General features: G+C 42.2%; 3 protein-coding genes across 3 annotated transcripts; 2 read left to right on the top strand and 1 right to left on the bottom strand.

Moving 5' to 3' along the window:
* The first annotated feature begins 336 nt into the window (after positions 1-336).
* Positions 337-8605, top strand: LOC135257080 (armadillo-like helical domain-containing protein 4). The gene is made up of 7 exons (XM_064339502.1): positions 337-1276; positions 1901-2371; positions 2477-2635; positions 2718-2876; positions 4165-4196; positions 4678-4812; positions 5793-8605. Exons 1-7 carry the CDS (start codon positions 337-339, stop codon positions 5859-5861), a joined length of 1965 nt encoding a protein of 654 aa, XP_064195572.1. The 3' UTR covers positions 5862-8605.
* LOC135257082 (uncharacterized) lies at positions 8108-15536 on the bottom strand. Its single transcript, XM_064339504.1, has 4 exons — positions 14416-15536; positions 12709-12832; positions 10392-10447; positions 8108-9765 (listed from the first exon to the last, which is right to left on the bottom strand). The coding sequence occupies exons 1-4, from the start codon at positions 15286-15288 to the stop codon at positions 9628-9630; spliced, it is 1191 nt and encodes a 396-aa protein (XP_064195574.1). The 5' UTR covers positions 15289-15536; the 3' UTR covers positions 8108-9627.
* A 4312-nt stretch (positions 15537-19848) lies between these two features.
* Positions 19849-20343, top strand: LOC135257993 (histone H1.3-like). The gene has a single exon (XM_064341192.1). It carries the CDS (start codon positions 19849-19851, stop codon positions 20284-20286), a length of 438 nt encoding a protein of 145 aa, XP_064197262.1. The 3' UTR covers positions 20287-20343.
* Positions 20344-21394: the final 1051 nt, after the last annotated feature.

A 21394-nucleotide genomic window follows, 5' to 3' on the forward strand; every position in this document is an offset into this window, starting at 1 on the left:
AACGGTTAACTAAACACAATGTGCTTCAGTGATGGTCAGTTATTGATTTGTATGTAGCTTGTGCTACTAATTGTACTACAGTTGTTCATACTGGTGTTAGTAATGTTGGCATCACTAATAATGCATATGTTAATATCTAATGTCATTCATCATTACAATTATATAATAGAATACACAGTATCACTGTAACTACTTGACAATGTGTGAGCTCTTAAAATGAGGTTAAACCTTTTTCTTTACTTCATTTATCTTTTCAATGGCTCCTCCTTAAGGCTTTGGACCTGCCTGTTATTACTCCACCTGCTAAGGCATTCAATGCCCTCCTTAAAGTGAGAGATGATTGGTCATGCAACTGTTCAGACCCTCCTTTTGGTTGGGGCTGGGCTCCTGGCCAATGCAGCAGTCCTGGAGAAAATGGTAGGGGATGCTGAAGGTCCTGCCCCGGGAAGCAGCGTGGACGAAGCTCTTAGGAGTAGCCCCGAGAGGGGGCCCCATCTTGGAAGCCTGTCCTGGGAGGAGGAGCCAGGTGGAAGGTTTCCAGCTGAATCCCAGCCAGGCACCACTGAGCAGACCGTGTCTGGGTCCCTGCTGACTGTGGAAAAGGCCACTGAGATCATCTCTGTGGACACAGAGATGCAGATGGATTCAGAACCCAAAGGGGCTACACCAGGGACCAAAGAAAGTGACCATGCAGGTGTGCCAGGGACCAAAATAACTGACCGTGCAGCTACACTAGGGACCAAATCAGCTGACCGTGCAACTACACCAGGGACCAAAGTAGCTGACCATACAGCACACAACCCACAGGCTTCCTCCACGGCTCTGTCTGTACCGGAGACCAGTGGCGGAGAGGCAAGGCTCAGCAGTGCAGAGGAGGCGGGGTCGAGAGAGATGTTGAGTATTGATGATGGCCAACAAGGGGCATACTCAACGAAGACTCCCTTCCTCAAGCCACCAGGCCTCCCCACCCAGACCCAGGCTGAAGAGACAGCAGAGTCATTGGGGCCTTTTCTGACAGGCACTCTCAGCACAGATGGCCTTGAGCTGAAACTCACAGCAGTCCCAGGAGATGTTCAGACCTCCACCCCCACAACGCTGGAGGCGCACTTCCCCCTGACCCCAAATAGTTACCGAGGACCGGCCACTACGGCAGTTGGCCCTCTTCAGCCTAGCCCCCCAGGAGAAGAAAGAGAGCCGGCACCTTCTCAGCCGTTGGAAACAGACCAGGGGGTCTTCGACATTACCAGTGTTTCAGGAGCGTCTCAGCAGGATGGAGGTAAGATAGGGGTGTGTATGCAATCCATAGCAGAAGGCAATAGGGGCTGTGAGGCTCCAATAAAAAAATCTCTTTGTAGCCAGTGGATGCCATTTGGGCATGTGGGTAGCTGTAGGCTGGCTGATATATCTATTACAGTCAGGGTGGCTAAGTGATGTGCTGTGCTGAGTCAGCATCAGAAGTGGCACTGGAGGAATAACTCCTACATCATTATTTTCCTTTCATGTGCCATTCCTGTACTAATAAAACAACAAACTGGTGGGCGATTTACACATGCAGGGCCCATGTGAGCAAATGCTGAATTCAAACAGTGAATTCCAAGGTTGCTGCACAAGGACTCATGTTAAAGACAGATAGAAGATAAGAGACCTGTGCTCTGCTGCCAGTGATCCTCCTATCGGTGTGCAGAGCCTCTCAGATCTGTATGTCCCATTTAGAATTCCAGCAGGGGCTGTAGGTAGCCTAATTAATTGCTATTTTTGACTCTGGAAACGAGTACATGGGGTCTGTGATAGAACATGACCGTTGGACTGCATCCAATTTAAGTGTTTGTCTCCCACAGCTATTTGATGGCGGATGGACTCTGATTGGTCAGCGTCTGTTTTCTTTTCTCTTACTTGACAGTGCTGGAAAAGGAGGGCGGACCACTCTTTACTGATCTCGAGGCTGGTCCCACCCCTCTCTCTGGCAGTGTGCGGATATCTGCCAGACCGTTGGATCACACTGTCTCAGAGGACATGGCTTTTGGATTGGACAGCGAGGGAACTCTTTTCCCTGAGCACCTCCCCCTGTTGTTTGAACCCTTGGACGATGTTGATCCAGAGGTGATGGCCACCATGCCCCCTGGTGGTTCCCTGATGACATTGCAGCCATCCAGTGAGATGCAATCAGAGGTGGAGCTTGTTGACCTGGCGACTGCTGATGCGGACCCCTCCATCTCAGACGAGTCTCTTCCTGCTCCGTCTGACTCGCTCTCCTTGCCGTGGCAGATGTCTGGCTCAGAGATCCCCAACGCTGTGAGCACTCCAGTGCTGCTGTCTCTCACAGCGCCCCCTTCAGACTTCCCGCCCAAACACGGAAGCAGGAACCCTGAGGGTGAGAGAAAGTGAATTTTAGTGTGAGTGCACAATGATGTTGGTCATTCAGATCTCGTAATGTTGTCAGCTGTATGTTTTTTTTGTTGTTGTATTTTTATTACAGAATATGGCGCAGCTGATGCAGCTACGGAGTCCCATCCCATTTTCACCAATGCCCCACCCCCAAGTGCTACTGGGCAGACCGTCTTGACAACTGTTGCCAAGACAACTGGCCTGTTGCTGCCTAAACCTATGTCAGGACTGGAAGAACTAGAGTATGAAGGTGCGTGTTCACACGGGGGGGGCTCTCAAAGACAGAAATAGGCTGTCTGGTTTTACATGGCTTAACTTGGCTTGTCTTGCAGAAGAACATGATGAGGAGGAGGAGGATGAGGACACGGAGGATTCAGAGGAAGATGAAAGCCAAGAGGAGGATATGGAGCCCCCTGTGCCACCTCCTACGCCCCCCGCATACAGCCGCATCCCACGCCCACCTCTGTGGGTGCAGCGCAACCACGGCCTGGGTGAGAGAGAGAGAGAGAGAGAGAGAGAGAGAGAGAGAGAGAGACGCATGTCCATTCAATGGTTAAAAAACATATCTTGTCAGAATAGACTAAAACAGGTTCTGAGAATTGCAAAAGAAAGAGGAATGAAATGGGGTCTTTTATTGAACAGGTTGCATGTATAACAGTCATTGAAGTGCATGTTATTATAGAGTGCATAACAAACAGAAATGGAACAGCTACTGTGTTAGAATGTCCACTAGAGGGAGAAGTTGTACCACTGGCTCATTTTGGAACAGAAATTCAAAATACATCCCTAATTCCTTCATTACATTACATTACTAAGGCTTAGCTGCGCTCTACCAGACGTAACAGGTACAACTCAGGTAGCCATAAGTCTTTAACAAGTCACAGTTACAGATCTGGGTCCAAGCAGTGTGCATAACTCTGGTCCTGGAGGATTGGTGTGTGTGCTGATTTTTTGTTCCAAATAAATACCATGGTTTCATTTTCTGAACAGCTGCACTAAACACCAGTGTTGGTTTACTCCTATATTGGACCAGAGCAAAATCTTTTCAGTGAGGATGCATGTGCTATTGAAAGCAGAAACATATGATTTTAAAACAAAATTTCAGATAAAGTACATTTTTGGACTAATGAAATGAGTGCAGTGCATGGAAGAAAATCCTGAAGTGGATTGGTCCATGTTGTACACCCCTGCCATACAATTTTTAAAACAAAACATGACAGGAATATTGTGAGTAGCATGGCTTCATAAATATCATTATTATCTACTACTAATCTATTACCTAAGTCTGACTTAGTGTCACATTGCATACATGTTTTTAAAATACGCTTGTGTGGGAGGAAGGGTCAAATAAATATCTTAATAAAGATGAACTTCATTATGCTATGTGGGAAAGAGGGATTGAGAGGGAGGGACCCAAAATCATCTATGTACCTGGAAACCATTTCAATCAGTCTGGGATACCAAGTATAAAAAATTTTAAGAATGTCCTTGTCCAGGCAAAAGTAAAAACTGGAGCATTCAAAACATATTTGCACATTTTGAGTGCTCCAGTTTCTCAAAGGAATCTGGAGCTGCAGCCCCAAAAAAGCCTAAATAGAGAAGGCATAAAACAGCACTTGGTCAGTTTTACTAGTCCAGCTGACATCTTTTAGCATCAACTGTAAAGTATAACCATTTTGGATTGCATTTCTGTGAAAAGCATTATAAGACTTATTAATTATATATATATAATAAACATTCCTTCTGCAAATAAATACATTTTTAATTTTTTTTCTGCAGTGCGCAGCTGGGTAGAGAAGATCAGAGATGAGGTAAGATCACCACGATAAATGTCCCCTATAAAGTGACCATTTTTATTGTACAAGAGGACACAAGCCAAAAACAAGGTAATTGATGATACCCAAGTGCTGTTCCCTTGAAAATTGCCTGCACTTTATACCAGCTGAAATGTAATTTCTGACTGGTGCTTAAAAATGAGCTGTGATTTCTTGTATGTGAAGGCGGGTGTTGGGCCTGTAATTAGAGCTCATATGGCATGCCTCAAGACAAAGGCTGTTGTGTGTGTACCTTGTGTACAGTATGTACCTTATGCAAATGACTAAAAACTATCAGTGTGCTCAGCAGAGTAAGAAAAACTGCAAGCTCATTAGCCTGTAGGCTAGTGGTGCCAATCGTTATAAAGAAAAATGCCAGCTCCATCCTTCAGCCCAGCTCAGTTCAGCTCTTGCATGTGGTCATGTGATGCGCTGTATACCAGCCCGTCTCTCAGCGCTGCCCTTTTATGGCCGCCAGGCGGGATACGTGTCTGGGATGCTGGCACCGGTGGGCATTGGCATCGCAGGCGCTCTTGTCATCCTGGGAATTCTCTACAGCATCAGGGCGGTTCACCGCAAGAGGAGAAACAACATCAAACAGCAGCGGAGGAAGGTGAGAAAAAGATATAGAGAGAGGACTGTGACCACTGATGTGTTTGGCCACCAGTTTGTCTCCACCATGTGACCTACAGGGTTTTAAACTTGTGTTTCAATGGTTAGCCTCCAGGGGTCCCCATAGACAGTCAAGGGACTAATCATACACTTGTGTTTCTAATTGAGACATTCATAAAAACAATTAGTTGATCTCCTTTGGGGAGAGTCAGGAAGGAAAGTTGACATGGATGGAAGCTTAAATGCTGTGAAAAGCATGTCTTTGAGCCAGTGGCCCTCACTCCTGGAGAGCCTCTGGGACTGCTGGCTTTCATTGATACTCAGCACTTGAGTAACACAGCAATTGATCAGTTAAAGCAGTTTGTTATGCAGTTCATTCAGGTCACCTGGTTTCTTGGGTCTGAATCAGTCGCTGATCTTAAGGAAAAATAAAAACCAGTAGACTCATTAATACATTTATATAGCAAAATATTGAATATTTCTTGCAAGTTGGCAAAAACAACAACAAAAAAGGTTTATTTTTATCCATGACTTTATGAACAATGATTCATATCAGTGAGTTTTGGATTCCCTGTTTCTTGCTTTACTCTAGTTCAGAGAGCAACCATTTTACACTTTTTTTTCTATCGTCACTATTTGTGTTGATACTGTACATTGTTCCGTCACATATTTTGCTTCATACATTGTATGAACATAAAAGTTTTTATTGCTGGAATATAGCAATAAATATAGCTATATTATTTAGATATTAAATATTGCTTTTGCAATGTTTACCGGTTTCTATTCCTAGCCAATAAGGCATTTTAAATTTCAATTGGAAGGGAAGACAGGAGCTGGTATGGGAGAGGGGGAGAGACAGAGAGAGGCAGTGAGGGAGAAAGCTTATCTCAAACTCTGACTTTGCTTCAGAGCAATGGCTGTTTGTTACTTGGCTGTGTGGTTTTCTTAAGTAGTGTGTGCCATGTGTATTTGTCCACACAGCAGAGACAGATGACCAGCCGCCAGGACCAGGCTATGCTCCTGGCCGACAGCTCAGAGGACGAGCTTTAGCAACTGCCTCAGCAGCGCTGCAAAAGCATCGAGAGGTGATCCAGCACCCGTGGAGCCAACATGGCTACCACTGCCATGCCAGGGCCCCTTTTACATTTTGACCCCATAGGATCCCAAGATCAATGTGTTCAGCGTCAACCGTGAGAGTGCTCTGAGGCATCGCTGTCTTTCTGCTATGAGCACTGAAGAGAGCAGCAGCCATGTGGTACATTAAAGAGTGTTTGATCACCACACCAAAGTTACAGATTTGATCATTAATGGACCTTGTCCTTGCTGAACATTTGATTGTATACTGTTGGGAATATTCAGAAAATGGAGCCTTTTTTTCCCTGTTGAACGTCACAAGGAATAGGTTATTTGTTCACAGGTAATACATGTAAGCAGAAGACTCAAATTGTTTTTGGTGTTCTGTCAGATACACTCACTTGCAGCAAGGTGATGTGGCCAATCAGATTCTTAGTTAGAGAAATCACTGTGCCAGAAATTCAATGACACTGCCCTCTAGGAACCATTATATCATCAAGCATCTAACTTGCATAGCTGTAATGTTTTGCTATATTGGAATTACTGTAAATGCGTTGTGTATTATCACAGCTTAGTGTACATACTGTAAATATGGATGAGCTTTTTGAATGTGCATTTAGACGTAACCTGTTAATGTTAATAATGTCAATAACATGTTTATAACTTGTATAATGTTAACTCATTATTTTGCCTTCTAGAACAGGTTATTAGTGACATCTTCTTTTCAGTTGAAGCATGAGGGAAGAAGAATGGTATTTGAAAGTCTTTCTGTGATAGCGCTCTTATACTGCTACCGAATCAGGAGCATTATTGTTCCACGGGCAGAGCTACCGAGGTCACACTTAACACTACTAATGTACACTAACATGTAAGCTAATGCTATTATTTACTTCTAACTGTATAACACACGAGGCAGTTGACAAATAGGAACGCAAATATGGTGTGTGTACATTAACAAAACATAGAATTTAAGCCTTAATTAACTCAATCGGTTCTATTATTTACCATAGCAGTGTAATTACCCATTTTATGAAGGTATTTAATTTATTAAAAGCAGTTCTATGTGTAATGGCTTAGAATGGGATATTTGTGTGGCTAACTGGCTAACTGGAAAATCTACACATTGTTTAAATAACTAGTGTGAGATGCCATCATAGTATATATATCCATTAATATTCTATATTAATATTCTTAAAATACAGTGTAGTGCACAGCCAAAGGGCAAGAGATTTCCGAACAAGTTAAATCTACCTAATCTACAAATCCGAAACAATCTACCATTTAGAAATGGCAGTGGACCAACAGAATGAGGTATCTAGAATAAATTAAAACACATCTTCTGCACTAACCTGCATTTACATGTACCTTAAATGTAAATTCATCTGAAGGCTTGGTTCCCACAGGAAAACTGGGGGATTTAAAAAAAAAAAATCTATTCAACCCAATACTTTGTAAAATGGTCTATTATTTCAGTATTTACTATGTTTAGGTCAGATTTTTTAGAACAAATAAAGAGGACAGGTCAAATGTATTAGTCTTCAGTGTCCTTGGGGTTTTGGTCTAAAATTGTACAATAAATGGTTGCTACAACGCACGTGGCTTTACAGATACAATAATAAGGGGAACTGAATAGGTGAAGCCAATTAGACAATTCTTTTCATTTCTCAATCTGAAGATGAGGGATTTTGTTGTAAGCTTCATGTGTTCTTGACTACATTCATGTGTTATTGTACTTACTCATATTTTGAAGCAGGAAAAATAACAAGCCAAGGAAAGCCAATGAAACCATGACATGGTAACTAGGTAACAGAAACTTTAGTCAATCATTACTGTTTCAAAGGCTGCTCCCTCCAGTCAGATTCCTACCTTTGTAACGATGTCACTGAAGTTTGACTTGTCCACGCCGATGTCTCATTTGCAAAATTAACCAATCAAGAACTTGTACATAAAGGATGAAAGATTGAATAAACCATATTTTGGTCGATTGGGGTCTGCTGTTGTTGAGAGTGGGATTCTCTATCCGCCAGTGGCACGTTGGGGCAAAGGAACAGAGTAACAAGAATGTAATTTAGTCAAAAGGGACCACGTACACACTCAGGATATGCCATGCAACAATACTCACGTGCACACACACCTCAAAGATTCATTTCATCAAGACGCTCCGTCAGTGGAATTCTCTTATATACATATATACATACATTTTAAAAAAACACCAGAAGACATAAAATGCATAATCTTTCTTTTATTTGCCTGGATGAAGTTCAATAAAAGGCAAAAGGGTGCCGTCTGTTTTTTCCTTGTCGGTTTTAAATACTTAAAAACTTTTGTGAGGTTGAGGGTCTCCTGGTTTCACAGCGATTTAGCAGACGTGAAATGGGAAAAGGGGCGCAGGAGATTCGTGGAGGTGCAGATAAATGTGAGGAGAAGGCAGCGCGCATTTTGGTTTTGTTTTCCGCAAATCTGCCTTGCTCTCACGGAGAAACGCAATGTTCCGGGACTGTAGATGACCTGTTACCAGGCAACAGCAGAGCAAATTGGATTCCACCTGCCTCTCAAGATTATTTTGGGTTCTGTGGCAAACTACTGGCAGCAACGTGCAAAATTTATTTTGACAGAAGGGAATCCATCGACCTCAAATAAACTAAAACAGCAGCATGTGCAATTTAACACTGGGATTTAAAACTCCACAACTCTCCATCCACCCCCCACCCCCAAACCCCCCCCAAAAAAAAAAAAAATCAAACCAATTTACACAGTGAATGCATCATCCCCAATGACACCTGATCAACACTGTCAATTAAGGGATCGTAAAAGACTAGTAACTTGCTTCCTTCTCATGTTTTGGGACAGGTTTGTTGGCTGGCAGTAGATTAAGGAGCACTAGTCTGCACCTGTCAGTCATCCAACTGGCTTCTGCCAGAGGTCTGAATGTGCATTAAATAAATATATATATATTTGTGTATGTATATATATTCTCTCTCTTTGCTTGCACATATGCATTAATGTGCTCTCTCACTGTATGAACAACAGCCAGGGCAGAGCACCACAAAAATATGCACACCATACACATGCATGAAGGCACCCACACACACACTCCCTCACCTCACCGCTGCACACAAACACACACACACTCGCACACATACTAGCACTTGACCAACATTCACTTCTCCCAAAGCCACCCCCCCCCCCTTTCCACGTCACCACACGCTTATATCAACTTAATAAAAAGGAGAAAAAAAAATAAAAAGAAATTCCACAAGTAACCATAGGCAAATTGTTTCTCATTTATCCCTGCATTGCATTCAGTGCGGCTTCCTCTTTTCATTACTGTCGTTTGTGGAATAAAATAAAAAAGTCACGAGGGAGCCTTTTCTTTCTTCCTGGCCTGAAGCGTGGACAGGTGATTGGTTCTGCCCGCCTTCGGGCCCGCACCCCCGGCTACCCCGGAAAACGAACGCCGAGGCCAGTCTGTGACCTTAACCAGGGGCCGCTCGCCACGCCCTGCTTCCTGAGACGGGACGTCCAAGATGGCGGCGATGTCCTGGAACCTTCGGGTGTCCGACCCCCACCCCCACCCCCACCCCCCCCGCTCGCTTAACTCAACCTCCCTCTCTCCGAACACAAACTATCCTTTTTTAAAACGCACCTCCATGTTGGCTTGCCTTTTCTTAATTGTTCAGAAGAGGCCCGTCCCTCAAACCTGTTTCCTGGCTGGAGTTAGAATGGGAAGAGGGGAGGCGGGCTAGCGAAGCCAGAGTTTGAGCCGCAGGGCGTCCACCCCGTTTAAATAGTATCGGAAGAGCCGTTTGTCCCTCACGAAGCCCAGGTTCTCGTAGAGTTTCAATGCCGGCTTGTTGGTGATCTCGGTTTCCAGCACCACCTGTGCAAGGACAGAGACCCAAATGGGTGAGCGACAGATCGCCGTAGCGATTCTTACATTTAAGCACGTAGCAGGCAGTCTTAAAAAAGTACATGAATCTTTGGCGGGATGACCTATTCACTCTGGCCACTACAGAAGCGAAACCATCCAGTGAATTTGCACAGCGCAATAAAAAAAACATGCCCTGTGACACAGCAATCGAGGAAAATCAACAGAAGACACCAACAACATTTCACAGGTACTGCAAGAGCAGCGTAGTGATATGAGAACCAGGCTTGATATCCAAATTTTACAGGTATGTTCCACATTGGGAAAATGCCACCCAATTCCCTCAGTAAATTTGGTAAACATCCAGCAGTATAAAAAAAAATTATATGGAAATTAAATATATATTTTTTTTGTTTCTCAATGAGTGTGTAAATGTTCCAGACAAGGGTGCGTAACAAGTAAGGAAAAATACAATAATTTATAGTTGACAGTTATAAGAGACATAGTTTAATCCGTATTGCTGCCAGTATATATTTTTACTGTTATGTTTTTAAAGATGTGTATAAACTGGAGAACTAATACAGCAGAATAATCTATTCCACACAGTTGTTTGTTTGCAGCCCAGCTGGAAGACCTACCTCATCGCAGTCTCCTTCCACCATGGCATAGATGGCTTTCTTCACCAGATTGGTGCCTGAAACACATGAGTGCAGCTAAGGTCAGAGGCAAATGGGGGGTAGTATTTTTTTATGTCAATTTTATGTCATTTTATTTGTTACCATAATGCCTACATTTAAAAAAAAATGTTTTACTTGAAATGCTGACATAGTAATTCAATCACAAAGTACGCAGTGTTTAGTGATGACTAGGACGGAATAAGTGGGGTTGCCAATTTTTCAAAAGCATGTGACCCATAGGGATTTAAACGTTCCTTGCAATCAATATTCTTGTGGCAACCCCATTGGCTAATAAAATGTCTTGTGAATTGCAATCCTCAAAAATGCCATTTCTTTTTATAACACATTGAAAGAGGAAGTGAAGTTATCATGAATAGAACGTCAGAAAAAAGTCTGAGCGTCCAAGAGTATCAGTATCCACCGGGCACACGCACACACACACACAAAGTTTGCTATTAGCGAATGCATACATGCACAGAAAATAACAACAGAACAACATTTAAAATAAAAAAGCACCATCTCTGGTGTTGTTTTACAGGTATCTGCCTGGGATTTGACTGACGCACTTCTGAACACAAACATTCCACTAGAAAAACGGGATGACCCCAAATGATGTGCATTTCCTCAATAAGTATGCAAGCGACGGCAGGGCAATCCCCTCTGCAAAGCATGTAATGCACATAGGGAAAACAAAATGGAACTGGTCGAGTCAGCCGACACAGCCGTCCACTGTCTGAGGTCACAGATGGGTCAAAGATTCTGTTCCGCACTTCACATTGCTTTCACCAGGAAAACCAATTATATCTACTATGAAAGCAGTCCTTGCTGCTGTAAATTACCGTTCGGCTACAGGCGACCTCGAGATTACAACAGTGTGACTGCGTTCGTCTTGGATGCTACAAAGTTCGGCCTACGTGTTGAAAGCATGAAAGGAAACCCTCAAAAGCGAATGCCAAATGCAGTTCATTTAAGCTGCAATGCCCACAATGTGGCACGGGGCAAGAGGGAATTTCCCCAAAGTTGTCTAAACCGTGGAAGTGGTTAAAAACGTTACTAAGATCAAGCATGAAAGTTGCGTAGCTAAGGAATGCAATAGCAGAGTAAGGTTCAGATCTACCACTGAAACATCTGAGCCAGGCAAAATGATATTGGGACAGTGCTATTCCGCTGTGTCATACAACTCACAGCACCTCAATTTTTACTGCAGATGGAATAGGCCTACATCTGACATCTGACCAAATACTGCTGCACGGGCACAGCTGAGGGAGTTGTTGTGTGACAACGTTTTAGAGGCACAGCTCATATTAATCACGAACATAGTAAAAGCCTTATTGAAATAGTAGGGAGAGAAGAAAGAAAGGTAGGGAAATCAGAATAGCCTACATGACACTGACAATAAGACAGAACAGCTCAAAAAAAAAAAAGCCGAACACTGGCCCAACAGATGGCCAGCGCAGCCAAAATAATAAATAGCCAATGTGCCAAAACATTCAGAGCAGTTGGGGAGAGACTGACAAAATACTAACACTGACGCACTCCAGAAATATATTTCTAGAGGCTTTCAGAGTTTTTTGACCCCAAGCAAGTCTGCACACTTGACAAAACTCCACCCGGACTCGATTCCATGATCGAATAAAAATGGTTCTTCAACATCTCTAGGACAGAGGTCAGTAAATTTTTCCAAATACTGCGCAGAAAGCTAAATGATACTTGTCCAACTTTGTAGATGCAGAAAGATTCATCATGCATCTGTTCATATGGACAAGTTTAGAACAAGCATTGACAAACAATGACAGAGGATACAGTTTAAAAAACTGACCCCTGTTTTAATCCGTTTCATTGTTTATTAGCCAATGTCTGCTGCAAATCATTTCATTATTATTAATAGCCTCCCACTTATTCTTTGTGTAGGTTACTGTCCACTGATGGGGGGGACCCATATAGCACAATACTAAGTGCAACTGTCACATGTCTGTCTGTAGTTCAAACAGCCACACTGAATAATGCATATGAACCGAGCATTTCTGCCTGTCAATCATCATTGAGTGGCAATCTACTCATCAACGTGATTGATAAATGATAATTGCTATCATATTGATATGATAACATGCAATCAGAGAAGGTTCCACTGACCTGATGCTGAGGGTTGATTGAAATGCAGGTGGGAAAATGGCTTTTGATTGTTACAGCCATTAGACTATTAGATTTTATTACTACTTTATTCCATCATTCACATCCTTAGCTATAACAGGATGCACATAGCATGGAGACTACTCACCGATGCTTTTCCTGCGATACTTGGAGTCCACTGCAAGCATGGCGATGTATCCACGCCGAAACATCTTCTTGTGCATGTCCAGCTTACAGACAATGGCGCCAACACACTCTTTCTGCACCATGGCCTGCAGGGGGTGCCAAAGAGCAAAATGGGAGGAAAGGAGGGATGAGTCACAGTTACTAATTACAGGACATGAAGAAACACTGCTGCAGTTTCAGGCAACATAACATTAATACAGCATAACACTGTGCAAAAAGGCCAGGAATCCTGTCTAGTAAGTAGAATATTGCAGGGGAAATTCCCAGGTGTGACAAAACCATGAGAATGGCACTTCAGTTGAAGCTCATCAATAAATACCCAGCGAAATATGAAAGGAAAATGTCACAAGAAAAGAAAGAGAATGAAAGAAATTTTCAAGTCACACAAAATACCCAGATTCCCCTCACATTTGAAAAATGCCATCGATTCAAGGCATCTGGATGCTTATCCAGGCCTCCTCAACTCCATCCAGCTGGGTTATCACCTTTCTTTATGGCACTAAAATAAACAAAACAGGAGAGACACTAACCTGGCCACATGAAAACAACGCTAGGCTAAACATGGCTTTTACGAAGCTGTGTGAAACTAAAGCCATTCGAGGACCAAGGCTCTATGGTCACAAATTCAAGGGCCAGGTTTGCCTGGGCAATGAACTGTTCTAAAGTGAACAGGCAGTAGGCACTCTGGTGGACAGATGGTCATTAACTAAGTAGTTTAACAGCTGAAATTCAATACACAGTCTTTGTAAGAGTATTGCTTCCTATGCAACATGAGTGTGCTCTGATTGAAGCCTGGTGGCAGGTAGTTTAAGTAAGAGATGATTAGGGTGTTGGGGATATGCAGTGCTTCTTGTACACAGCCACACATGATTGGACCCGATACTCTTCCCAACCCATTCTGTCATTTGCTGAAAAATGAAAGAAAATAACATACACAGCACCCCCACTGTACACTGGGAGAAACCAGTTGTCACTTCAAAATTAATCACCCAGACTGCCACAGTGCTAATTTTATCTGGAAACATTGTATAATAATAATAATAATAATAATAATAATAATAATACTAATACTAATGTTGCCCAATATCCGATAAAATAAATCCGATTTCAAGGATATTTTGCAAAATCTTATCTCAAGTTGTCACTTCAATTGCAATACACTTTACAGAGAAAGTGTTAGAGCCTGAGAACACCACATACAGCATAGAGACAGTCAACGGTCACTGGAGAAGATTACGAAGAGTTAGGCTGTTCTGCTAAACTATGCGAGAGTGTGATAACTTAAGACGCATTCAAAAAGCGGAACATTACATAATATTTCAGCAAGCACACTGGGGGTGAGTCCAAACCCAAATATTTTCACCTGTTTGACAAGTACCGGAGCTATCTACCATCAGCTCCTTAGCAAACCAGCCTTTGACATGCACACCTAGTGTACTTACTGGTTGCAATAGCCTACGTTTACAAACACACAGGTCATGGAAATACATAAAACATGCTGTGGACAGCACTTGGCATATCATACCTATCGATATAAGTTTACTTTACCGAATGTTTCGTCCGCACATAAATGTAGACTCGAATTTACAAAAGTTACTTATAATTTCTAAGGCGTGTCAGTTCATGTCAGGCAAACCCCACATAACCCCTGACAACGTTGTGTACATACCAAAAAGCACAGCTGGGGCCAGTTGTGGATAAAGTACCGATAGGTGTAAATGGAATAGGGCTCCGACAAATCCTTGGTAATCAGTCTCATAATGTCCGGCATCTGCAACTCGGATTCATATCGTGCGTACTGGATGTCGTCGTCTTCCCCCTCTCCTCTGTCAGGGAAGGAATTCAGATCTAGCCTCTCCATTTCCACCACCGGTGCATGTGAAGTATCAGGTGCCCCTCCAGACACCGGCATTCCGAGGCTATCCCCGTCCGGTGGATCACCAAGGGAAGGCCGGGGCTCAGTCCTGGCGTGGTAGCCCGTGCCATCAACCTCGTTAACTAGCCGACCGCAGTTCGCTTCAGTTCTAGACAAGGTCAACATACTGTTTATACAGTTGTTGTTAGAATGTGAACAGTTATTTTTTGAACACTGGTTATGTTCCTGTCTGGAGTCGCTACGGTTTTTGTCGCTTAGGTTATTGTTCTGTGGTGCGCGTTCCTCGGCCTCGCCTCTACCATCACAGTGCTCTCCGGGTCCTCCTCTCTGGTTGTCGGGTTGTCTATGAGATGGGTGGTGGAGGTGACTGAGGTTGCTGAGTTGAAGGCCGTCTTCAGCGGAACTGGGAACGCCGTTGAATTGCTGCTGTTGCGGTTGTGTATTGAAGAAGGAACCTGACGAGTGTGAGAACAAATGGTTCTGGGTAGTTTTGTTTGCCCCCTTCCCACCACTTACTAGTCCTGTCACGGGGATCACTGTATTTCCTCGTCCGCAGTCCCTTTTATCTCCTTCCCCGGGTACGGCGCACCCACCCCCGGTGAAGGGAATAATTTCAGCCGGGGACGCAGACAATGCGCTACTAGGCCCAGGCGGCAATTCAGCCATCCCACCTCATTCAGGGGGAAAAAAGGACGAAAAATACGAAAGAATAGGTGATCGCTGTGGAGAGGGAGATCTGAACGAGCCTGTAGATTCAGTAGAAATAACTCTATAAAAAAATGTCAAATATTTATATTACTGTCATATGGCTCGCCTCTACGTTCCCCGTTTCTTTCCCTTCAGTTCCTCGCTGCCGTAAAGTGCACTCGCAGTGAACGTCAGTGGAGCTGAGGTTTACGACAGGCGCGTGGGGGATTTTCCCTTCACAGCAGTCTGATAGAGGTCTAGTTTTAATATTCACTTTTATCCAAAATATTAATATATATTTCCTTGTGTTGTTGTTGTGTTATTATTATTATTATTATAATAACAAAAATAATACTAATGTTTTACATTAAGTATATATACTAACAATAATAATGCAAAGTTAGCTGTTGTGGTAAACAGCTAACTTTGCTGTTGCTAAACTTTGCTATCTCAGGTTGTGATCGCTGTGATTGACTTTTGCAATCCTTTTCTATCTGAAGAGAAAAGTTGTCACACCAGCCTATATATCCCACATTTGTAAATTATTTGGTTATGTTGGCAAACAGTGCACAAGTTCCAGATTAGCAATTGTGTTCTTTGAGATTGATCTTTCATGCACACCAAAATGCTGAAGGGTAGTTCAATAGGATTTGAATTTGAATAGGTGGTGGGAGCCAATGAGAGATTTTTTTCAAGTGGCTCAGATTTCCTGGTAGCGCCACTGCTTAAGCCACATGACTGTTGGTGATTACATTGTCAAACAATCCACTGATTAAAATGGTTAAAAAATTTTTTTAAAAAGGTGTTATGAAATCCACCATTAATATTCTTAAAATTGGTACCCACTACACCCCACAGTGTGTCTAGAATCTCCATATTATCATGATTTATAACCACACAGTGAACTCAACTGTAGGCCACTATTTTAAAACACACATGCACATATCCTTGTGGTTTATGAAAAGACTTTTGGAGCCTTCATTTACACCCTTAGGATTCGGGCTTTCCATAAACAATGTGCATTTTAAAATAGGTGTAGCCTACAGTTCAGTTCACCGTGTGGTTATAAATCATGATTTTATGGAAACCCAGGCCCACTGTGAGGTGTAGTGGGTACACATTATAAAGCATATGAATGGTGGCCTCCATAACACCTTTTTACCATTAATCATGGATTTTCAGGCTGGATTAGCTGGTCCCCTTTTAAAACTTCAGGCTCTGTATTGTAGCTGAGGTTAATTGTCTACTGTTTAGTGGTAATGCGGTGTGTGTAGACTGGCCCATATAAAACATAAATGTGAGTTTGCAGTTTTTACACGTTTGCCTGTGGCGCCCTCAAGTGGAAACAAGCCAAGCACTGTTTGGAGTTTAGACTGACAGTGCATCATTCTGGGTAGATCAAAGCCAGATCAAGTTGTCTTCTTCACTCTGCAGCAGTTTTAGTACGTTTGAAGTAAACAACATTCTGTCAATAAAAGCTCCAATTGGAAATGGTATCTGCTTTCCACTGATCTTGGTTGCCAGGAAATCAATATTCAATTTGTTTAGGTTTGTACACATGTAGTGAGTGAAGGCGTGGATTAGGGCAATAGGGACCTACAGTGGTTGAAATGGGTCAATTACTGGATTACTTTGGTGAAAGGAGAACAAACTGTATATAATTTGGTTCTGTGCTGCTAGGGCTACATGATTTATAATATGGTATAATTGTGTCGAATGTGTATTGTATTGTGTCAGCAATATACCCTGTGATTCAGGGTACAATGCTGTTAGGCTAAAGACCCACAGCAACAACAAAAAGTGACTGGGCCCAGGAAGTGCTTAGAAACAATGGGATTTTCCATAGAGGTAAACTAAAAAATCGGATCTTCTTATGAGGAAACAATTACACAACCACGTTCTCCGTTGATGTTTTTTGAATATGAGTTGATTGTTAAAAATAATAATAACAATTATTAAAAAAAAAAAAAAAAAAAAAAACTCGTTTTCGATACCAGATATCGTTAAAAACTACGAACTGATATGCGAAACACGTCGTTTGGGGAAAGAGGTTGTGAAATTGTTTGCTCATGAGAACGTACAATCTTTTAAATTTTCTGTGTGGAAAATCCCATTGTTTCAAACCACTTAGCAACGAGGTTCAGTCATTTTTTTTTTAGAATGGCGGGACATGGCAGAGCGATCACGGTCTCTAAAATGGCGGAACTCGATGTTTGAGTGCGCTGAATGTAGCTCTCACACTTTCCAAAATAAATGTTAATTGTTGTCTGGTGTCTGAATAGCATTGAAAACCAGGAGTGGGGGAGGAGAGTGAAAGTAGGCTTAAGTTAGGAAAATGACTTTGAAAAGGACGCGATTCACCCCGTTTTCTTGCGTGTCAACAATAGCTTGGGAATCATAAGCTAAACATTGCGATCTTTAGTTTCGGCGATCATTGTCGGCGTCAACTGCTGGCACGCAGTTCATTAAGATATTTGCTAGGTTCATGCACTGCGGTGCTAATAATACCAAACATTAGGCCTATAGAGATCGACTTCTTGGAAAATGCCACAAGAACTGACCGAAAAGTAAAACTTAGTAAAATAAGTAAAACTTACTCTGCTTTCAATATCATATAGCCTGCATTTAGCGCAATGAAATAGCCTACGACATTTCGCAAAAGATAAGCACAATCAGCACTTTCATTTCATTTGGCCCAAGCCGAGGACATAACTCAGAACAGGGGTTACATTATTCATAATTCATTTTTTCGAAGATGGAAAGATTCAGCGGTAAATGACGATGATAGTTTTTCGTTAAAAACTAGGCCTCTTCAGCTCTATGTTTGTCCGGCTTTAGGCGCCATATGATGTAAACCAATAAGATATCAGTTTTATGAGGCTTGTTCGCAACTTCCAATGAAAACCAATTAAATAATTCGACGTTTATTTGCATATCATTCATATATATTGAAGGTCCTGTAACTGATGAACAGCAATTTGATAGATAGTTGTGAAGTGTGTCATGGCAGGACAAGTGAGGTCGCCGAGGAAATCGCCTTCTAAAAAAGGTCTGAAGAGAACGAAAAGAAGTGGAGTTAAGCGTCGAAGGTCCAGAAAAGAGAGCTATGCGATTTATGTGTACAAAGTGCTGAAGCAGGTCCACCCAGATACTGGCATCTCCGCTAAGGCAATGAAAATCATGAACAGTTTCGTCAACGACATCTTCGGGCGAATTGCTGGAGAGGCGTCCAGGTTGACCCATTACAACAAGCGGACTACCATCTCTTCTAGGGAAATCCAGACCGCTGTGCGCCTTTTGTTGCCCGGAGAGTTGGCAAAGCATGCTGTGTCTGAGGGCACTAAGGCTGTCACCAAGTACACTAATTCAAAGTAAAATAAGAACTAAACTACACCACACCAAAGGCTCTTTTGAGAGCCACCCATGGGCCTAAAAGCTTAAACCATTGAATAGTTTAAAATGGGGGAAGCCGTGTATATTGAGTGACGTATTAGATGTGGGCATTTGTGTGAAATAGAATTAAATTCATTAAGTAAATGCTGTGACATTTTGAACTCGTATAACGTGAATGCAAGTTTAGACAACTTGGTTATGATGGTAGGTAAAGCCAATCAGTAATTTCTAGCCCCCTTAAAAAAATTTTAAATTACAAATGGGTCTAAAAACCATAATGAGCATTGCAATCACTAGTTTCGTAGCTATAATCGTAGCTTCCCATAATCGGGTACAGTGTGAGCTAGCGATATATAAGCCTCTATTTTCCAGTAAATCCCCCACACCTCGTTATATTTTATTGTATGTTCTATTTCCCCTTTCGAACAATAGTTTCGCCTACGTCATCACACTGCCTCATTGACTTGAGTAATCTTAGACTGAATGCATCAACTTTTTATAGCCTATTCTGCGATTGGTTGGTAACGTTTATCGTAAGAACCTCTTCTGAAATAGTTCAATTTATCTCTGTTGCGCGATTAGGTTATTTAAAATATATTTTCATCATCTGACTCCATTCTAGTCAGACTCCGTCTTGTGTGCTTTTTAAGTACCAATGATGACACATTTCAAAATTAATTTAAAAGATTTTCATACTTACAACATATTTTCACAGAATTAGGGCCTTGTGTTAAAGACTAGCAAGTAATGTTAAAGTGAATACAACGTTAAACCAATTTTCTGTTAGAAATACTACTGTTTGAGCAAAGCATAAAGATCGATCCACAGACAGAGATTAGTTTTTGGGTGAACTACCCGAAAACGCTGCAAGGATCTTTGCTTAACACATTGCTTTAATTTCAGTGCAAAGGGATTATGTCAACGTGTCACCTTTTGAAGGATGAACATAGTTTTACATGGGATTATTCTGCAAATGCTATATAAAAGAAAACACAAACAGCCAGGATGTAATAATCACACAGTCGCGCGCGTGATCAATTGAAACTAAACGGTCCTCATGTCACGTTTAAATGACACCCCCAGCGTACAGTAAGGCTTATTCAAAACTGATCGGTTAATTGATTTATTGCAAAGAATCAAGCGAACATGGCTCGAAAGAAAGCCGCTGCTAGGCCCATGAAAACGTGTTGCAGCACCACCAACGTTGCAGCGTTGATCGTGGAAGCCGTATCGGGCTCCAAGGAGAAGAGCGGCGTGTCCATGGCTGCCCTGCAGAAGGCTCTTACTGCTGGAGGTTATGACGTGGCACACAACGTCTCCCGCGTGAAACAAGCGGTGAAGAGCCTTGTGAGTAACGGAACCCTGCTTCAGTCAAAGGGACCAGGCGCAGTCTGTTTTATCCTAAATGCTGGATCTTCACAATCCCCCTCGAAGACGCGTGCAGCAGGCAGCCCGAGTCCGAAGAAAACCAAGAAAACTACGCCCAGGAAGGCGAAGAGGAGTCCCAGGAAGGCGACCAGGAGTCCCAGAAAAGGAAAGTCCGCCAGACCCAAAAAAGCCAAGACAGCCCGCAGGAAGAAATGATTTCTCGGTTGAATTTCTTGCCACGAACAACAAAGGCTCTTTTAAGAGCCGCCCAACTATTAATACATTAAGGCGCAGAAAAATTCATTTTACTGTCAAACGAATCGCTTACAGTGTGAGATTATTTGTTCCTGTTCATCTGACTGGATGAAAGTTTCTTACTATGCATATTTACTATGAACAATCGTGATTAAGGCTTTTTCAACTCCAAGATTGACAGATGGCATGCTAGTGGAGTTAGGCTACCACTTATTTGCTAGACGTTGTTTACTTGCTATTAACAGGCTTGTCGGGGGCTGCGCGATTCAAGGTAGTCAGCTCTCACCAGATATAGTAAAGACGTACAACTAATGAACTACATAATAACAGTGTTTACAACAGTATTACTTCAAAATTTGACTTCGTATCACTCCAGCACCTTCCGCGATCCCGACCAGGAAAACGCGGGTATAGATAATGGATGAATGGATGGACCTGACCCTCCTTATTATGTATTTATTTATTAATAACACCCCCCCCCCCCCCACCATTATATATTTATTAATACATAATAAATAAGTCATATATTTATTTATTATTAAACAAATACATAATAACAGTACAGCACTACCAACGGATTCTGTTTCTAAAATAAACATTTATTAGAATTTAGAACAGGTTTAATTTTTTTTTCAACGGTCGATCGTTAGAATTGAAATGGTGATTACGTAATTCTTGTCCGGACGTGTGTGTCGGGGGTGGAGTCAGATAGTTCATTCAAATCAAGTCATGGTGAAGGGGTATCAATTACGGATTGCGCTTCTATTTCTGTTGTAAAGGTGTCTTTCTCCTGGTAGCAATGATGGAAATGTCATAGGCACCAATAGGACATGTTTCTCTTTATGCAAGAACAGATAATTTAATTAATCTTTATTCAACAATGATTTACGACAGGCTGTAGTAGCCTATGTTTCGATTATATCTCAGCTAAGGGGTGTTGTTCGCAAACTGTTGTTTAATGTGTTATTAATTTGCCGACCAATATGAAGTACTGAAAAAAAAAATTCCAAACAACTTCAACATTAAATACTTCTGGTGAAAACTCTTAAAATATTACTTTTCAATCAGT

The sequence above is a fragment of the Anguilla rostrata genome, chromosome 6 (genome assembly GCF_018555375.3).
Source record: "Anguilla rostrata isolate EN2019 chromosome 6, ASM1855537v3, whole genome shotgun sequence".
Classification (NCBI taxonomy): domain Eukaryota; kingdom Metazoa; phylum Chordata; class Actinopteri; order Anguilliformes; family Anguillidae; genus Anguilla; species Anguilla rostrata.

Coding starts and splice junctions, on each gene's coding strand:
- LOC135257993 (XM_064341192.1), top strand. CDS start 19,849: ATGGCTCGAAAGAAAGCCGCTGCTAGGCCCATGAAAACGTGTTGCAGC.
- LOC135257080 (XM_064339502.1), top strand. CDS start 337: ATGATTGGTCATGCAACTGTTCAGACCCTCCTTTTGGTTGGGGCTGGG. Junction 4,197..4,677: donor TAGAGAAGATCAGAGATGAG/GTAAGATCACCA, acceptor TATGGCCGCCAG/GCGGGATACGTGTCTGGGAT. Junction 4,813..5,792: donor TCAAACAGCAGCGGAGGAAG/GTGAGAAAAAGA, acceptor TTGTCCACACAG/CAGAGACAGATGACCAGCCG.
- LOC135257082 (XM_064339504.1), bottom strand. CDS start 15,288: ATGGCTGAATTGCCGCCTGGGCCTAGTAGCGCATTGTCTGCGTCCCCG. Junction 12,833..14,415: donor GGCCCCAGCTGTGCTTTTTG/GTATGTACACAA, acceptor CACCCCCTGCAG/GCCATGGTGCAGAAAGAGTG. Junction 9,766..10,391: donor TGGAAGGAGACTGCGATGAG/GTAGGTCTTCCA, acceptor GTCCTTGCACAG/GTGGTGCTGGAAACCGAGAT.